The 21,431-nt window shown below is 32.7% G+C and overlaps 1 protein-coding gene across 1 annotated transcript; it reads right to left on the bottom strand.

Moving 5' to 3' along the window:
- Positions 1–899: 899 nt before the first annotated feature.
- On the bottom strand, positions 900–1,703 carry LOC110943870 (glutathione S-transferase T3-like). Its single transcript, XM_022185602.2, has 2 exons — positions 1,511–1,703; positions 900–1,435 (listed from the first exon to the last, which is right to left on the bottom strand). Exons 1-2 carry the CDS (start codon positions 1,701–1,703, stop codon positions 900–902), a joined length of 729 nt encoding a protein of 242 aa, XP_022041294.2.
- Positions 1,704–21,431: the final 19,728 nt, after the last annotated feature.

Genomic DNA, 21,431 nt, shown 5'->3' with positions numbered 1-21,431 from the left:
TGATTATATGATTGTTGGTAGGCAAATAATAATTACTAGGGCTTGAAATTCAAAATTTTAAATTGAAAATTAAGGAACATGGGCTATGGTTGAATACTTGAAGATCCTTGTTTATTTTGTATGTGATAGGATTAGGAATGAACAATGAGTAGGGAAGTTATATCTCGATTTCTCAAGAGGAAAAGGGTTGAACAACTTTTTTTCGCCGGATTATTCTAATTAAAGACCAAGGTAATCCTGAAAATTTCTCAAGAGGAAAAGGGTTGAACCCAATCCGACCCGCTATGAACCGATTTTTTATATAGCTAGGCGTCTAAAATATTTAAAAAATTTCCGCACCTCCAGAAAAAAAATCTTGAGTCCACCACTACCTTTTAGAGTTGATACTGAACCTTAGACTAAAGGGTATGGTTCGGCTCATCCCCACGGGGATGAACCTCCACGTAGGCGGCTCATGGGGGATGAGCCTCCATGATATTTGAGGGGGATGGAGGATGAGGCCCCACCTCATTATTTTATAATTTCCTAAGTATTAATTTAATAAGTTAATAAAAACTTTATAAAAATTAAAAAATACAACATAAAACAACATAAATAATTTCATTTCATAACATAAAAAAAATTACATTTCTTAAAAAAGAAATATTACCGAAAAATAAAAATAAAAAATTACATTTCATAAAAATAAAAAAAAAACCTACGACGTCCATTTTTTTCACCTCTTCCTTCATCCTCCGATAAACCTCGCGTTCATCCTCCGGAACCGAGTCGAGATCCAACCTCATAATCCTAAAATCTTCCGCTCGAGCATAGTCGGCCGACACGGTTTTCTTGTGAGTATATTTTTCGGCCGCGAACTCTTTGAACGAACGGAATTCGTTTATCAAGTCGTCCATTTTTTACGATGCCTTCTCGCCCCCACCTCCACTCGAGCCGGCCCCTTTTCGCTTTCCGGCCGCTTCTTTTTTTGCTTTGTCCCTCCCGGTGGGACGTTCCGACTCGTGAACGGGCAACGCATCCTCGTCATATTCCGGGTCGTCGTTTATGTCGATTTGACAACGAGCGGTGGAGCCTCCCGCACTATAACTTCCGGACTCGGAAGTTTTAGTGCGTTTGGCCGTTGCGACCTCATTTGGAACCGGCTTCCATTTTTGTTTTTTCCTTACAACGTTCCATGCTCGGAAGTGCGGGAAAGGCGTTGGATTTTGAGAGTCCCACTTGGCGATAGCAAGGTTAAGAATGTCCTCGTCGTTACTCCCGCTAGGAGGAGAAAGGTAAATTTGGTTATTAATCCCGTTAAAGTTATTGATGACCTTGCTCATTTTACGCCACTTGCCCGAGACGGATTCGATATCACGAGCCGGACCATGCTCCATAATCGCGTTAAATCTATCCGTTGTCTTCTTCCAAAAACTACTACCCGTTTGGTTGTTTCCTAAATTTTTAAAAATATTGGATTAGTAAAAAAAAATAAATGTTTTAAAATTTAAATTAAAAGTTTGGTTCATACCGACTACCGGGCAAGTTGAGGACTTAAGAAACGCCATTGCTAGCGCCTCCTCCTCTACTTTCGTCCAAGGTCTCCCCTTTGCTCTCGATTTTGGCACGGTTTCGGGTTCAACCTTCTTTCCCTTCCCCTTGTTTTTTTTTTTTGCGCGTGAGCTCTTGCGGTGGCGATTCGGGGACGACTTCTTCATCATCATCGTCAAGTTGAACCGGGGGTTGCGATTGCGATTGGAGTTGTTCAAACGTGTTGCGTTGCATGATTTGTTGGAGCGCTTGGTATTGTTGAATTTGTTGAAGTTGAGACATTTGTGAGAAGGCGTTGGGTGTTTGTTGGAAACCCGAAAACGGAAATTGCGAAGCCCCCCACGAAGGATCCATAGTCGGAGTGTAAGCGGGACTCGAAAAAAAATTAGGTTGGTTCGGATTGGGATTATTCGGGTTGGGGTTGTTCGGGTTGGGGTTGTTTGGGTTGAATGGATTCATGATTAGAGCAAATTGTATAAAAATATGGAGGGTTTTTATAAAAAAGGAAGAGAATTGGAGAAGAATGGGAGAGAATGGTATAAAAAAGGATGAGATTGTGGTATTTATTTAAAATGAAAATGAATTTTTTTTATTAAAAAAGCCGTTAAACAACGGCTATAATATTCAAAAGAGGAGCGGCGACCCCGGCTGTGGGGTGCCGGGTGTGACGAGCCGAGCCCCAGGGGGGCGGTGTGGGGGACCGACGCCGGTCCTAGCCGGGCCTCAGCCGGCCCCCATACCTTCTACTCTTACCATACCCTGCCATAGTCTTATTGCTTTAACAGCATATAAAGAATGAAACTCAGACTGAAATGACTAGTCACAACCAATGATCTGGCCCTTTTAAAAAAATTGATTATTACTAACGAAACATCAACGAAAACTTAACACCATTACCAATTATCGATGGAAAGCAGAATACCCAAAACAAATATATCAAAAATAAACTTTATAAAGATTCGTCATATGTTGGTAATCAACACCATGTAGCAAAAATTCCAAAAATTAACAAAGAAATATATTTATCCGTCACTAATTACATACTAACTTTATATTAATGATGAGTTTCAGTAGGTATGAACTCGGTTGAAACTGAAGGTTGACTTAAGGATACAATTTTGTCCCGAACTTTTCATTCGTTTGTAAGTGAGTATATATATGCGACGAATATTCCGTCAGTGAGTCATCGGATATACATATGCCGAAGAAAAGATTTACACAAGATTCCTTACTATACAGACATTGTAGTCGTTGTCTATTGAAAAGTTTACCCACGACAATACGTCAGAGATAACAACTATAAATACACCCAAACCTCCCTAGAATTCATATGCATTCATCGTTGAGTAATTATACATACTCCCTAAACCCTACTATTTGTTGAAGCAATTGCTTTTGAAGTGACAAATGTGACATTGAACTATGTTATATATCAGAACCAATGGTGCATATGTACTCACAATGTGAGAATCTAGAAACCAAAGGTGGACACAAAACATCCAACTTTAAATCACTTAGTATATATGTAATCTAATGCAGTGCAAAATATATTTGTATACATCTCTAATATAGTAATATCTAGAAATGTAATGTAGTATAAAAAGGTCTTTGTATTTAACTATTAGATTGGAAAATGTAATACAACCACAACAACCGTGTCCAGTATATCCCACCAATAGCAGAGTTAGAGGTAGGGTCAGGGGAGGGTGAGATGTAGGCAAACCTTACCTCTATTCCTTGGGGGTAGAGAGCCTGCTTCCAGAAAGACATCCGGCTAAAAAACAAAAGCATACGAACAAACAGACGTGAAACAAGCAGAAAAGACGGATAACATAGTGAAATAAAACTACCAAATATCAACAGGAGTGAGCATATACTACATAAACATTTATAGCATCATAAAACAACCAATGCACATATTACCGAAAGACAATCATATGTTAAATCCCCCCTTAACCAAAAACTAGGCTACCTATACGTCATCCCTTAATAGTCCTTAACCTTTATCCTATGTCTCTACGAATCCCTATCCTGGATCATGTCCTCATAGAGATGCAACTCTATCAAATCATGTCTAATCCGCTACTCCCAAGTTAATAGTATAAAAAGACTTGTTAAGACCTAATAGTATAAAAAGAATTGTTAAGACCTAATATGATTTTATTTAACCTAAAGCAACTCACATGATAAGGCTCATTAACGTTCTATTGGTATATAAATAAGTATATATTGGTCATGAAAATCAAAATGACTTTTTTGATTTAGTGTGACTTTATGTATCCTCAAACAATTCACTTACAAGTTACACATGATAAGGCTCATTAACGACCTATTAGTGTACAGACATGTTGGGTTTTTAACATGTCTAAATGGAATTATATGCAGCATAAGCTAGTTTTTGACATGTTTTTATAAATCTTTCAAAAAAAAAAAAAAAAACCCTTCGAAGGATTAATATGTAGTAGCATGATTGCTTGAAACCTATAAATCCAAACATAAGTTGTTTAGAGGCAACAACTTTCGATGTCTATGGAAAATATGGTTTTATTTGTGGGAAATCGTTTTTGTAATCTTTTGATGAATCCCTTGGAATATTTGAAGATTTCATCACATAAGGGAATGAAAGTCAAATGTAGGAAATAGGTTCACCTTTTGTAAAATATAATTACAAAATATATCGTAACGAGACTCTCGTTATTCTTAGGAAATATCATGGTACAATACTGGCTGCAATAACTAAATAAAAGAATATAAATATAATTATATATACCAATCTTAATTCAAGCCGCATCTCTGGTAGGTCCTTCACGCGCACTTGATAGCATCCTAGACTCGAGTATTCATCATCTTGAGTCTTGAAAAATACTCCTTGACTGCAACAAAGAGCACACTAAAACGTTGACGAATTTGGTTGAGGCACGTGTTCAACACGCTTCCCTTAAAACAGATTGCGCGCCTCTACTAAAGATGACGCGTCTGTCTCCCAGGGTACAACAGCCGAAGTAGTCTGTACTGCCGGAGATGGCTCACGGGCCCAAGGTTACATCCGGTAATTGTAGTGTTAGAACTTGTGGAAAATTATGATACAAAGGTGATGAAATCGTATAGAGAAAACATATTTCTCTAAGTACCCATCACATGGGTCTCCAAGTATTTCTTCTTTCCAAGAACTCTCCATATATTCATGTATATTTTTTGTATCCCTTCTCTTGTATTTTTTCTAGCATTTTTCTCTATCTCAAAATGAGGCACAAAGCCTACTATTTTTACAAGAGATGTGGGTTATGAAAAGTTTCTCTTAAATGGTGATTTATTAGAGACATAAAACTCTAGTAAAGTTTCACTTAATTAGGTATTTAATTAGAGAAATAAAAACTCTAATAAAAGCTAATCAAGTGACATAAAAACTCTACTCAAGAGTTTGTCACCATGAAGAGTCCCATAAATTATCACTAAATTAATTTCCATTCATATTATTCTAATTTTCCAACAATCCCCCACATGAATGGAGATTAATCAAAACACACAAAAATCCAATGGAACCTCGACAGTTGAGTTTTGCATACGATAGGTAGGTGTTACCCTTTGAACCTTCGCTCATGAAATGCACTTAGCCCACTAGCTCTGAGTAGATCTCGATGTCTTTGAACTCGTCTGCCGTTTGTGTAGACGACAATACACTTCACACAAGACTCTCCCTAGCCGGGTCATCTCCTCATAGTCGTGTCCAATAATGGTCGTGGAACACTTTCCTGGTTCTGCGAGAGCTCTAGGAATTGTGCCCTCAATTCCATTCGAAGCGACCCCACTTCTCTCTAACATAGGTGATTCTCCTTAGATCATTAAAAGCATTGTGGTTACCGTGATCTATCCAAATCATTTACCACATATTATGCTTAGCCTCACACTTGTCACTTTTAGGAATGGACTAGGAAGTTTATTAATCTTTATAATAAACTACCTTATTAAATGCGTAGGGTTATTCCCCCACAGTGACCTCGCTTATTCATACAATTAGGTTTTCCTATTGAACTCATTCTTGGGATCTCCAGTCTACTGAGTTAGGTTTCCATCATATGAACTTCATTTTTTAAGGGCTTCAGTCCCATTCCACAACTTGATCTCTAATAAACCCTCAGGTTGTTGGATCCATAACATTAGCAAATAACTTTGCGTATTTGAGATCAGTTGTCATGATGTGTTCTTAACTCATAAGTTAATTTTGCCTATTGTCAACTTCTAAGACTATAACCTCAGTGGCCATCTGAATCTGGTTATAACATATGTCTTCGTAAGATACGTGTATCATTTAAGGCAAACACATCTCCATTATACACTACGACCTTTGTGTCCTCCACTTAGTCGTCTATTTGCAATGTTAGATTGGATTACAAAATCCTTATTGCTAAAAACAAATGCAAGACACCCCCCACATTTAAGTGTTATTGGATAACATTTAGATGTGTTAATGAGAACCATTTCTACATACCCTTATAGGGTTGTTTCTTAAATGGTTCCTCCCCCACATTTCTTGCCATTTGATAAACATTTTCGTAACACCACTTATGGCGGCATTTATACACATATGATTGAACAAGACCAACCTTATTGTATCAGTGATTTCAACTCATATTGCATTAGCTTACACAAGCTTCCGAGCTGACCAAAGCAACACATGCCATTGTCATAAGTTTGTCACCAACTTAGAATAATTCTAATTTAACATCTAGAATAAGCTTAGACAATGAGTTCTCCTCATTAGCTTTTCGAACAAGCTTTTAAAAGTTACATGTCATTTCCTTATAATGAATGAAAATTCTCTCTCAACTTTGTCCATACACAAATTCTTTTTGTTCATACACATTTGAATGTTTAGAGTTAATTAGTCTCCGTCAAGACCCATAATTAACCAAGTACTAGTCTAGCATGCTTTAGACTACAATACTTTAGCATGTGAACAGAAGATGCATCATTCTGATTCTTCACAGCCCTAAGGATATCATAATATCACTTTGCAACATTCATCCCTTGTTAAGACAAAATAATGAGACTTATTCATAATCCTAAAACATCAATATTTAGGAAGGTCTCACAAATTATTGTATATAGCACAAAGCTAAATTTCATCATTCATTTAAGGAACATAACTTGATTACCTTTGATCTCCAACAATCTACCATTGACTCGTAAGTACTTAAACATAAGTCTTAATCCAAGTCACTTGTTGAACACATTCATCACCAACAAGATGAATGTTTCTTGTCTACAATCACTATTATGTGTGAGATAGAGTTAACTAGATCGACACTCAACAACATGGCATTCATAATTTTGCCGTAAGTGATTTGCACACATCTATTGTTATTCATTAGGAGATATGTATATTTAGGATGCTCTCCTAATGAATGTAAAATCTCCATATAGATCTAACAATAATCAAGTGGTAGACGCATCTACTTATAAATCTCGCAAGATTTATTAAAGGTATACAATAACATATAGTACTTTTACTTTCATATGTTAGAATTCACACTTGTGAATTTTTCAATGACTTCTAATGAAGTATGCGACATGAATGTCGTTAGTGTATTTCATCTCAATACACTCACTACGTTCTTTCATTACTCATTCATGATGTGGTTATACATTTGATGTTTCATCTTTGACTTTTAGTCAATGTAACAACTCTCAAGTTGTTTATGTCCAAGTATTTTTCATCTGCTATCCGTTTAAAATCATATTCTTTTAAACAATGTATAACCGACGATGTAATTATTTTCCACAAAAATAATTTATACGTCACAACCATCAGTGATTTATTTCTTTGTAAAAAATTGCATGTGTTATCCGAATATATTGAACACAAAACAATAAAATTAATACATTGGAAACTAAATCATAAGTGGCAATCACTTTTGAAATTTAAACGGAAGCATAGACAATATGTAGACATTAAATAGCAAAGTGCTTTTATCTTCAACACTTTATAATCTGACCGAAATCTTCTCAACAATATTGTCCCATGGCGTGTCTTGAGGTACTCCCTCAATAAGACTCCATGCATTTGTAAGTACAAGTTTCCCATTTCATCTTGAAACTTTAAACTTGGACAATTATGCTTAAAACAACACCAAGTTGTTACAAATACTACATTTAAGTAGTAAACTTGAAAAATTAAATTTGTTCACAACAACACCAAGTTGTTTTCACCAAATAACATTTTTTTTAACACACATGTTAAAAAAATGTTATAACAAGCACATTATAGAATCGAACATTTACATAAAACGTTTTCCAAAGATATAGTTTATAAAATAAACTGTTTCTCATCAGTTTTAATGCACACATCGGCAATTAAATGTTTACATAAAACATTTATGTCCATTATGAACAATCTCTAATCTCGTATTCGTGATACACATTTTCTAACACACATGTTAGAAAACTTTAAGTCATTATATATATAACATGACCAAATTAAAGCATCAAATTTCATCACTAAAACTCTACTCAAGAGTTTTACCATATGAAGAGTTAAGAGTCTCAATAATTATAGACTTAAACTCTAATAAAACTCATCAAATGTCACCATTAAAACTCTACTCAAGAGTTTCACATATGAAGAGTTAGGAGTCTCAATAATTATATATTTAAACTCTAATAAAACTCATCAAATGTCACCATTAAAATTCTACTCAAGAGTTTCACATATGAAGAGTTAAGAGTCTCAATAATTATATATTTAAACTCTAATAAAACTCATCAAATGTCATCATTAAAACTCTAGTAAAAGTCTCACTTTATTAGAGAAATAAACTCTAATAAAAACTAAGGCTAAAGGGTATGGGGAGCATGGGTTGGGTCATTAATGCCACATAGGACCATCAATGGATTGCTACACCATCCCCTTGCTTCATCCACCATGGTTGGCATGGATTAAACCATGGCAACCATGAGCCTACTTTCCTTTTTCAATATTTCATTTTCCTTTTCCACAAAAGTAAACTAAAATAAGAAAATAGTGATTTGGGTCATGACCACACCCTTAGGGTAGTGGTTTTGGATGATGGATTAGAAGTGAGTGACATGGCACCGATGTGGAGGATCATGGTGACCATGAGGGTCATGACCACACCCTATAGCCTAATAAATTGACTTGAAACTCTCCTTAAGAGTTTATCTTCCATATGAAGAGTCTAGTAAATGATTTTAATTTCATTAAATTCATATAACTACCACACCATCACTTTATGGTGATTTAATTCCTTGAAGCCAATCAACCATTAACTTCAATGTATGACATTTTATTTCTAAATCATACAAAGCATTAAAACAATGCTATAACAAATTGCTTATATAAAATGTCAACATAAAACATTTCAAAGCATTTGTATTTTAAACATTTTCAACAATCATGTTAAAATGAAAGAAATTCTAACGCGCACGTTAGAAATATTAACATTTCCACAAAATGTTAATTCGACTTGCTAAAACACATATATGGTTCAAATAAATAAGTCATTTCTAATACACCGTTAGAAACTAAACAATTAAAAAATTGCTTCAAACTAACGCGTTTCATGAACGTTTCTAACACACATGTTAGAAGACAAATGATTACAAAAATCATTATAAAACTTATTTGTTCATATCAATCCATGGGTGGATGAATAGTCTACTTTAAATAGAGACTTAATTAGATACATAAAACTCTAATCAACTAACATAAAACTCTTATTTAAAGTAATAAAAAAACTCTACTTATGAGAGTTTAACGTTTACAAAAAACATATGGTTTACACCAATAATTCCGGTCTAACACACATGTTAGAGAATTTAACGTTTACAAAAAACGTATGGTTGACACCAATAATTCCGGTCTAACACACATGTTAGATAATTTAACATTTACAAAAAACGTATGGTTTACACTAATAAACCCGATCTAACACAAAAGTTAGAAAAATTAATGATTCCCAAAATCGTTTAAAAACCAAATGGTTGAACCAAAACCATTCGTTGATTTAAGATTGTATCTCAATCTCAAGAAATCCAAACACAACAAGTTGTACCACATACATATTTCCCAAAAGCAAATATTTACAAGATCATAATCTTTAAAATATATATTTTTTTTTATTATTATAAATCCTTTTGTGAACCCAAAATCCTTATAAACAAGGTTTTAAGATTGTAGCAACAATCTCATGAAATCTGTTTTAAGTTTGTAGGAAATAGGTTCACCTTTTGTAAAATATAATTACAAAATATATAGTAACGAGACTCTCGTTATTCTTAGGAAATATCATGGTACAATACTGGTTGCAATAACTAAATAAAAGAATATAAATATAATTATATATACCATTATTCCTTTTTAATTCATTTCCCCTTAATCACAATTTTAGGCCCAGGTTTTTATATCTCGAAGAAGACGGCCTAGAGTGCATGATTTCCGAGTTAGACTCATGTGTCACATTGGCTCATCCCACCTCAACATTATGATTTGAGACACTTTGGCATCCACCTTCACCCTCAATTTTGCACATTCATGAGATAAACCCTAGCATGGTCACTCACATCAAATACACACATACTTGTCAATGCGTATCTCGTACTGATTCGATCGTTGGAGCCTGGAGGTGGCTCTCATACTTCCAACACTTTTAACGAGTTATTCCTTGTTTCCTCATGTTTATGCACAAAAAAAATTATGTATCTATTGAAAACTACTTACTTTTCAAAAGAACATGTGCTTGCTTTGTAGTTTTTTTTTTAATTAGAAAAAAAAATATTGAAAATTGATGAAAATCTACCAAAAAAACCCGCTGGAAAAAGTTCACCACTGACCCATTACTTTTTTTTGGTCGAACTCCTAAAATCTAAATATATTTATTTATCATTGATATTATATAATAATTTACATCGAGATAGTTGGTAAACGGGCAACAAGCTGCGCCACTACCTCTTTTTGAATAACAAAACTAAGCATTTTAAAAACTACGTCCATAGATCTCGGGGTCATAACATTACTATACATGACCCTTTGTAGTTTAAGTTAATTTATTGATTGCATAATGTTAAGTTTAAATCAAAATCACCAATTACAATAACATGTTGGTTTGCAAGTTGTTACAAGAAAAAAAAAAAACTATTGTTCTATCCTATAATAATAATAACGATATGCATGGTGGTTTGCAAGTTGTTATCAGAATTTAATGAAGCGAGATTTTGTGCATTCTCGGTAGGAAACTCCTTGGACCACCCTCTTTATTCTTCAATTATCAAACTCATAATGTTTGAGATTTTTAAATTCATGATAATATATTAAATATTTAAATAAAGTTTTTTTAATTTACCTTTTTTTTCAAAATAGCTATGGAATTTATAGTTTTTATTTTTTTAAGACTAAATAATACCATACTTGAAAATGGCTAATATTTGGAGGACTAAATCTTATATTGTAGATTTTTTTGTCCTTAAAACTTAGAAATATCAAAATTTTCAATAAAATTATAAAATTATTCATTTTGAATTCTAACTAAACAATTTGAATTGTTTGACCAGTTTTAAATAGCAATTGTTCAGATTTTTAAAATTTCATGTATTCTATATTCTATACTATATAATAAAAGAAATTAAAATTAATGTGTACTTCATGTGATCCATTAAAGACATCAACTTTTTTATTTTTCCATCTCTTCCATGCTTATTTTATATTAATTAAATAAATAAATAATCTTCCTATACTAATAGACAAAAAAAAATTTTGGACACGTGTCATTTCCTGGTACTTTCTCACCTTATTTTCTTATTTATCTCTCATATTAAATAATAATAATAATTTTAAACAATATATTAGATAAGAATAAATATTTAGATAAGGATAAACATTTGTTTTTATTTTGATCATATTAAATAATAATAATAATAATAATAATTTTAAACAAAAAACTAGATAAGAATCTAAAGGTTTATTTTTATTATGATCATATTAAATAATAATAATAATTTTAAACAAAAAATTAGTTAAGAATATATATTTAACAAACTAAAATATTATAATAAGTAAAGAGTACATTAAAGTTCATTTTTAAAAGATAAATCTTGACTATTTATTATATAAAATTATATTTATGCAACTCGTGTAATACACAGGGTTTTAACCTAGTAAATTAATATTAAATCTTATCATAATTTGAATGTTGAATAAAATCATTATATTTTCTAATAAAATATTATCTTTAAATTTAAATTGTTAATTTAAGATATTTTTAAATAAAAAAAATTCTTATCACGAAAACAAACTTTGTATTAATACTATTTATTTATAATTTCATTATTAAAAAAATTGTTATACGATTTTATAACATAATTTATAAATTGTTATGAACAAGAGAGCAAACATAAGAAAAAAATTTCCCTCATCCATATTTCATGTACATATATCATATACATAGATCAATACAACAACCCTAAAGCCCATTAACATTAGGTCAGGCTTGGCCTATTGGCCTGAATGTCTGTATTCATAACACTCCCCCTCAGACATTTAGAAATACACATACACTGTTAACATTATACTACTAGATAATGTTTACACGATTCTTCAGGACCGATGTTAACTGATACTGCAGGACCAGTTATGTTGCCTCATTAAAACCTTACTAAGAAAAACCCAGTGGGACAAAACTTAGGGGGTGTTTGTTTTTCTTGAGAAGTACTTCTGGACCTCTTATGTCTGCTTCACGCAGACCACGCGCAGATGTAGGAGTTTGCAGACTGTTTGTTTTTTGAAAGTGATTTCATTAAAAAAGGTCTTCTAGACCTCTTCCCCGTGCAGACCTGTACTCACATCATCAAGGCTCTTCTCATCCTCTTCTCTTATCTTCTTATCCTCTGCTTTTACAAAAATCCCTAGCAAGTTCCTCCTCCACACCTCCTCCTCCTTTGTCGTCGCTGCCACACTCCCTCCTCCCACCGGCGTCGTCTCTCACCTCTACTCTCAACCGAGAGTGTCGGTGGCCACTCCCCTCCTCCCATAGCCACCACGACCACCTCATGCTCTTCCCACCGTCGTCGCGAATCCCCCATCTCTCCTCCCACTGCAGCCGCGTTCCCCCTGCTCCTCCCAGCGCCGCCGCCTCCATACCACACACAACAGGTAATTTCATTTTTTTAGGTTTAGGTTTATGAAAATTGTTTATATTTGGGGGTTTAAGTTTATGTTAACTTTTATGTTTAGGTTTATGGTTATTGTTTCAAATTCATGTTTAGATAATGTTTATTGTTTATGTTTAGATTTAGGTTTAGGTTTAGGTTCATATTAATTGTTTACGTTTAGGTTTATGTTATTGTTGGGATTTAACCAATCTTCTTATGCTTGATTTGGGATTTCATGGGTGACGTTTTTGAGATTTTCAAATAGAAATGCAAGTTTTGAGGCTGCACATACTTTATTAAGATCCATTTCTTCAGAAAGTGATATGGAAGCAATGAATTATATTCCATTATCTACAAATGCAATGAATTAATTATTTTAAGTTTATTATTGGGAAAAAAAAGTTGTTTTTCTTGATAGGATCCGCATATAAATTTTATCGAATTTGCATAAATGGATTTTAAACTTCTGTGCAGTTGAAAAACAAACTGTCTTCTTCTTGCAGACTGAAGAGGTTTGGTCCACCTCTTCCGCAGCAGATGTCTGCAGATGTGGTCCGCAGACTGCAGACATTTTACCTCTGAAAAAACAAACAGCACCTTAGTCAAGGAAAAAGATTACATACACTGTGTATATTATGGGTACATTACTCCCCCTCAATTTTACTTGTATATCTTGATGATGTTGAATCCAATCTTCTGTGACAATTGCTTGACTTGATATTTGGCGTAGTCTTCTTTGATTTGAGTGTTGTTGTCTACATTGTCTTCATACAATATAGCTTGAGCTTCTCTTGATCAACTCTAATCTACATACTTTTTAAATATGCTGAAATCTTCGACCTTCATAACTTGTATCTGAATTGAGATCGAACTCTATGCGAGTCTAATATATATGAATCATAACCCAGGACGCCATATTGTTCTTGTGGAACTATCACGTGTCTCGAGTTTGTAAATATGTCAAATAATTATTTAATGTGCTTTATAATTCTGCCTCGTTAAAAACCATGAAAGGAAAACCCAATGGGACAAAACCGTAGCTAAGGGAAAAGAGTGCACTACGCATTATACATAATTAACAACATGATTTATGATGATGTTAAATTAGTACTTCGGGACCTAAAGATAAACTGATACTACTGGATCAGTTATGTTGTCTCGTTAAAAACCTTACCAAGAAAAACCCAATGGGAAAAAACGTAGTGAAGGGAAAAAGAGTGCAACATTTGAGATTAGAACTGTAATCTTACCAATACATCTAGCAAGAACGTAATATCAGATGTCGTTTTGTTTGCAAGATACGTCAATGCTCTGATCGCAATTAAGTATGATACTTCTTGACTAAGTAGTTCAACATCCTTTTCTTGGGGTTGATAAGAATTTTTTTTTTCTATGTCAAGCGATCAGACAATCGTTCATGTACTCAACAAATGAGCTTTTTATATATAACATCTTCTAGATGTAGTCATATTGATGAGTAAAAATAGTACATATATACTCGAAACTACAGGTAGAGGATAACTATACTTTGTAAAGGTCATTCAAAATTTTCCTCTTTGGTTTGAGAGTTCCCTCTCGATGATGTTTACATTATCACTGTAAGAGTGAAATCTTGTTAAATAGATATAGCTCATTTTATCAAAATTATACCTCTCTTTTCAGAGTATAGTCGACTGTACCACATACGAGTAGTTTCCTTTAAGATTCATATATAGCACATATGGGGTTATTGTTTCATAATGCTTTGAACATTTTTAATCGTTCAGGGGTTTTCACACAGATGTCATTTGCAATTGTCTCGTACATGTATACGGTGACGATATCCATAAGTTGTTTTATCTGAAGTCATTCTGAGATTGCGAGGCCGCTTAAACATCTTAAGATTATCGCATCCACTACAGGGATATACGTTTCCTCGTAATCAACTACTGGGATTTGGGAAAAATCTGTATGTTAAAATGCGTGTCTTACATCGCAAAAACTCATTATTTACGTTTCCTTTAATTTAAAGACACCCATTTATAACCTACTAGTTTGACGTCTATGGGTGTTCGAACTGCTGGTTCGAAAACGTTTAGTTTGTCGAGCAAATTTAGTTCAACCTTAAGTCATGTAGCCATTTTGGCTATTTGTGTGCGTACACTCTTGCACACTTTCTATATACGTAATCTTTTTATTTTCATCGATTACATCTATTGCTATAGCATAATCAATTATATCATTTTACACGTATTTCATTATGGTTCCATATTGTACTTATTTTGTACACAATTCATCGCGATCTCATATTTGTTTGGTACTAGAGTTTCTTTTAGAACTACATTAGCCTCTTTTGGGGTTTTGACAACAATCTTCTTTAAGGTTTAGTATACAACCACTTCTGGGGTTTTGTATGCAACCACTTATGGTGTTTTATGTGCCACCTCTTTTGGGGTTACACCAACTACGTTACTCTGCTCTTTTTGTGTTTTGTGGGTTTTATCTTTTTGGAACCGATTTATCTCTCACAATTTATTAATATGATAATCATTTTGTGAGCACTTCCATTCGAGCAGATAAGTTTAAGCTGGTATATGTGACTTTGTCACCTTATTTGTGTTAGTGAATGCATCTTGTATTTCATTTGTTATTATTTGCAAATACACGCTCTTTCTTTTGGACTTCAGATTTGCATTGACCACTTTAGGGGTCGATATAATATGATGCATTTTTTTATGTTACCAGTCTTTCATTTTCTTGTCTCCCCCTAAGACTGGGAATACGATGTACATATCCCATTTTATATGTTATGGTAGTGCTATTGGTACATAGGCTGCACAACAAAATATATACAAAATAATGGAAACTTGGTTCTCTTCAGGAGACCAGTTGTAATGGGGAGTATTTGTGATAAGCAGTTGGTTTTGAATTGATATAATCAATCGACGAATTCTGTCTCGACTACGTATGCCTCTCACTATATTTCACATTGTGCCCCACAATGGTCCCTACAATTGGGTTGTCAAAGAACAGTGTTAAACCATGTCAAAAAAACAACGTTCCATAGTGTTGGGTATATGCTACATACGGGTAGCTAAAAACTCACATGTAACCATGTATGAATGCCACAATCCACACAACTGTACATTTCAATGGTCCCATATAAGAGGGGTTGTTTGTAGGAGTTTAATGTTTGGAAGGGCATAAAAATTTATTTGCCACAAAAAAAAAAAAAAAAAAAAAAAAACTAACTAGACATATGATAAGGCATTTTGGGAGCAATGTTTTTAGATTACTTAGAGGTGCTAAGGTACCGGTTAGCATGTTTGATTGTTTAGCATATCATGATGCTATCTTGATGACCTATTTGGTCATGCCATGTGGTGAACGTATAAATATTCTAGTAACTTCTGGTTACTCACCATATTTGATTTAATGGAATATTATGGAAAATTAGTATCATTTCTAGTAACTTCTAATATAGTCTTCTGGCCATATTTGCTATATGATATATTTTAGATATTTAGTACATTTTATTTTACACCATTCCAAGGTGATGACTTTTCATTCAAACATAGTGGAAACTTAATAAATTTCTTTGGTATACATTAGAATATGATGCATTATGAATTACAAAATTCGATATCAGCGGGTAAACTATCGATGCTCTTCTGGAGCATTTAATATTAACACGTGAAATAGTATCAATAGCATCTCTACCACATGAAATATTATAGTTTTAGCCTTTGTTTAGAGGGAAAACATGTACTATACATAAGGTTTTCCATCACTAGGCTATATGTTAGCCAAAAACGCCAAGTGCGATGAAGTAAAGTTTGGGTTGAACTTGAAAAATCATTATTAAAACAAACGGGACTTTGTATACATTTGGGAGAACTTCAGGTTCTCAAAATTGATTTAGGATTCATGTGAAATTCAGTATATATGAGCATCAACACTAACTCAAATGAATTATTATCTATCAATTTAAGTAACTAACATCAGAGTAGTTTACTTAAGCTAAAGTCCACTAATTATTTTCATAGCTATTTTTCATCATTTTCATGTGAGGGCACATTTCTAATGACTATATCAACGTCTATTAATATTTGTTTAGCAACAACAAGCAATTAGAAGAATAACCATACAATTAATTATGTTGACTATGCATAGCATTGTAACAAGCTGAAATATCAAATCACTAAAGCATAACAATGTTTATCTCAGCGTAGTTGTTTGGTAACCAGCTACCAATGAAATTGGTATTAATTTATTTAGCACATTTAACTTGTCAAAAGGCAATACATATAACATATATGCTATCTAAAAAATGAGACCAACAGAAGTATTGCTAAACAAATGAAATCCGTAATATCTACACATAAGCAAGTTATATGCATGTTAATTATTCATAATTTATATGCATATCAATTACATATATAAATCACACACAATCCAAGGACATTATATGTATACATATATGTGTGTGTGAGTGTTAAAGAGATTAAGCTCATATTAATTTGCTTGTCATGTCTAGAAAAAAAATATTAAAGATCATTTAAAGTAATAAGAATTAATCAAATTTCTAATTAAAAGATATTAATAAGAATGAATTAAAATTAATAAAGAATGAATTAAATGGGAAAAATGATATTTAATGATTTTAATTCTAAGCATTAACCAACATCATATATATTAATATCCATGTTCATAACTCCATATAATTTAAGATTGTAATTAAATGGATATTAAAGATCATTTAAAGTAATAAGAATTAATCAAATTCTAATTAAAAGATATTAATAAGAATGAATTAAAATTAATAAAGAATGAATTAAATGGGAAAAATGATATTTAATGATTTTAATTTCTAAGCATTAACCAACATCATATATATTAATATCGTTTAAAGTCTTTTTTAATTTCTTAAGAATACAATTGGTTTCCTTCCCCATAACCTTTATATACATTGTCACCAAAACAAGTAAGGATATCAGAATACTCATCTTGATGCATAGTTTTTGAATTAAAGAAATCTAAAACAATTTTAGTAAAGGATTTAAAACAAGTAAATAATATAAAAATATTCACGTGGTTCTCCAAGTTTATTATCATCATTTTCTATTAATTTGTCTTATATCAATAATTTTACCTATGAACTATGGTATATAAATTCCATAACTACTTTTTTTTCAAACCTTCAAAGTTACATGATTTTATTTGTAATCAAATTTCAAAATTTAACTAATCATACTAAATTGTTGCATTCAATTAAATTCACCAAAAAGAATAAACTTCTAAATGATCAAGACTACAATAGTAGTAATAACAATGATCGCACTATAAACATGATTCACGAAAAAGTCGTAGTTGAACACATAAGCTATTTAATATTATAATGAGTTTCAATTATCATGCATATAATAAAAAAACATTAATTGCTAGATGATTAATGAAATTCACTAAAAAAAACTTTGACAAATTTAATTTTATGTACCAACGCATAAATATTTTTCTATAAGAATTTTACATTGTGGTTATTAAATTCGGCTCCAAACAAAACCGTAAATCAATTGAGGATATTAGAAAATTGTTTGTAGAAGAAATAATATGGAGTAATATATCTTGGGGAAAAGAAACTATTATTCCTACAAAATTCTTTTCATATTATTAACCCTAGGCGTCAGTAAGTTTCATACCCATACAAATAAAACCCAATTATAAATTTTCTAGATCGATAAATATAAAAGAATCAAATAATATATATTACCTTTCACAAATTTTGGCTCGCAACAGTATGAGAATTCATTTCTTATACATGTAACGTAGAATCAACCACTGATTGCCAATTGCAACATAAACACCCACGCCTGTTCCGCCACTACTAGAAGGTTTAAATATCACAAAAACACATCTACAATAGTGTTTTTCTCTTGAATCGATCAAGACAAGTGACTTATCCGGTTTGGAGGCCATAAGAGAAAGAAACAGCGACAAGGAAAGGATTAGCGTTTTGAACAGAGCACTTTCGTGCTGATAACGTGTTATGAACAAGAGAGCAAACATAAGAAAAGATTTCCCTCATCCATATTTCATGTACATATATCATATATATATAGATCAATACAACAACCCTAAAGCCCATTAACATTAGGTCAGGCTTGGCCTATGGGCCTGAATGTCTGTATTCATAACATAAATCAAATTGTCGAAATTGATACCAACATTTTACCACTCAAATAGTGATTGTTGATTTGCTTTTTGAAAATTTATAGCATTTATTATACTATTTTGTCTTTCACTCCCAAAATAAAGGGAAATTTATAACATTTATTATATTCTTTTGTCTTTCGCTTCTAAAACGGTTAAAAGTATGAAAACGCTAAGAACGATTTTTAGTCATCAAATTAAACCAATCTATGGATAAGATTGACGTGGTGACGTTTTTGTAAATATCTAGAACTTCCAAAAAGACGCGTAGGGCCATTAAAGGAAAAATAGTAATTCTGCTTGTGCATAAAGCATTCAAAAACCAATGAAACATATAACTTCCCCTAAAAACCTCTCCAACTTCTATGGAACATGTGAAAACGTTAAATCCTTTATCACGTCTGAAGATTAATCTCACTACAAGATTAGAAATCAAAGTGAGTTAAAAGTGGTGTAATATATCTGACTTATTAGATGTTTTTAGCGTTTAAATATCAATAATTTATGTACATGATCTGGCAAAAAGAAATCCATAAATACACCTGAAGATAAACGCCATACATCTTAAGAAGAATGAGGAAGACAACATCTAAACAAGGTTATATATTACAAAGTTTGTGTGAGATGTAATGTTTGTGTTAACTTACGAAAACGCGAAATGTTCATAACTATGGTGAATTGTAACCTCTGAACTGCGAAATGTTAATGAAAACGCGAAAAACTATAGCCTTTGAATGTATGATGAACTATAACATATGAACTGTAAAAAATGTTAATGAAAACACGAAAAACCGTACCATTTGAATGTATACATGTATACAACGCCATGATTCTGCTAAATGTTGTGTAGTATGAAATTTATAAATATAAAAACGCGAAAACGCGAAATGTTCATAACTTTTTGTGTCTGGTGAACTGTAACCTTTGAATGTGGTATTGATTGTAAAATGTTAATGAAAACGCAATAAATTGTAGCCTTTGAATGTATACACGTATACAACGCCATGAATCTGCTAAATGGTGTGTGGTTTGAAATTTATACATATAAAAAAATGAAAACACTAAAAATGCCATGATTTTGATTTTATAAGGGCCTTGGGGGTTTAGAAAATAGGGAAAGAAAGTTTCAAAGTCAGAATTAAGGTACACAATGAAGGATTTGAAAACAAGAAGAAGAGGAAGACTTCTAGCAAGCAAGTTGAAAACAAGGCAGCAAAGAAAACAAAAAACAACAAGAACATTTTTATCAGTTCAATGGTGTTAGGGTCAAATCAAGAGTAGCCTCGTCAAACTTGACGGCCTAGTTTAGAACCTTTAGTGCTAAACAAATAGAAGCAGTCCAGGGCATAGGTTTTGGTGTTGCACTGAATATGAAAATAGACATGATCCCAACAATGCTTGACTACTGGCTGGTGGAAAATTACAATGAGCGAACAAACAATTTTAATGTTGGAAACCATCAGACTCATATCACCCAGATTTAGTCTAATCGTTAATGGGTGTACCAAATGGGAAGGTGGAAGTGAAGATGAAAAGTTCATCGGGAAGGACGAAATAGTTGATGTGTGGAGGAGTCAATTTAATAGAACATAATGGATTAAAATACCCTTTGTGAATACATACTTTGACGACATCCTTCCTATGATGCAAGACCATGGGAGAAATTTCAAACTAAATTTTCTGGTTGCATTTTTCACTATGATTGGATTTGCAAGTGATAACTCTACTATTAACCAAACATTTTTACACAATGTTAAACCTAATATTTAAATAAACCAATTCAAGTGGTGTGACTACTTGATCAATTGCTAACAACAAGCTAAAGCTTTACGGGGTCCAGAAAAGCATTTCACTGGAACTTTGCTCGTACTAGTGGTATAAACTAATTTCGTTTAACATAATTTAGTAAGGATATCAACAAAACTAAAATTAATTTGCTTTGATGTAGCTGGCATTGGTGAATGAAACTTACAAGATTAGATAGTTGGAAGGGAAAGAAGGTTACCCAATTGAATTGGTATCAAAGAAACGTCTAGAAATGTTTGAGAATGTTTTGCTTAAAAGGCTCGAGGGAGAACAACCAAAACGCCATTGTGAGGCTAAAAACAAACCTACTGCTAAGAAGGGTAAAAAGACTGAATTTGAACCTGTTGCTCATTAAAACACCATGGTTTTTGAAAATGAAGATGATGATGATGATGATGATGGTGATGATGTTGTGGATGATGATAATAATGATGATATTGATGTTGTGAATGAGAATGATGATGATGATGTTTATCATGAACTTCTTGATAAAAATCCTATTGATCATGACTTTGATGTGCTACACGCCATGGCAATGAGTGGTGATGAGGAAGAAGCTTATTAAAGAAGGGTTCGTGAAGAAGATCTAGAAAGCCAAAACAGGATATATGAAGTGTCTGCATCAGGAAATCATGTTATATATATAGTTGCAACACAATATGGTGAAGAAGAGGTTGGTGACAAACATGAAGAAAGTGGTGTGAACAAATCATGTTATATATATAGTTGCAACGCAATATGGT

The sequence above is a fragment of the Helianthus annuus genome, chromosome 5, assembly GCF_002127325.2.
Source record: "Helianthus annuus cultivar XRQ/B chromosome 5, HanXRQr2.0-SUNRISE, whole genome shotgun sequence".
NCBI classification, from domain to species: domain Eukaryota; kingdom Viridiplantae; phylum Streptophyta; class Magnoliopsida; order Asterales; family Asteraceae; genus Helianthus; species Helianthus annuus.
This window is presented reverse-complemented; position numbering and strand designations above follow the sequence as displayed.

What these genes read in the sequence shown, in the direction of transcription:
- LOC110943870 (XM_022185602.2), bottom strand. Translation starts at nt 1,703, where the DNA reads ATGATGATGAAGAAGTCGTCCCCGAATCGCCACCGCAAGAGCTCACGC. An exon ending in CTCAACTTGCCCGGTAGTCG is followed by an intron (nt 1,436 to 1,510) that starts GTATGAACCAAA and finishes TTAAAAATTTAG; the next exon opens with GAAACAACCAAACGGGTAGT.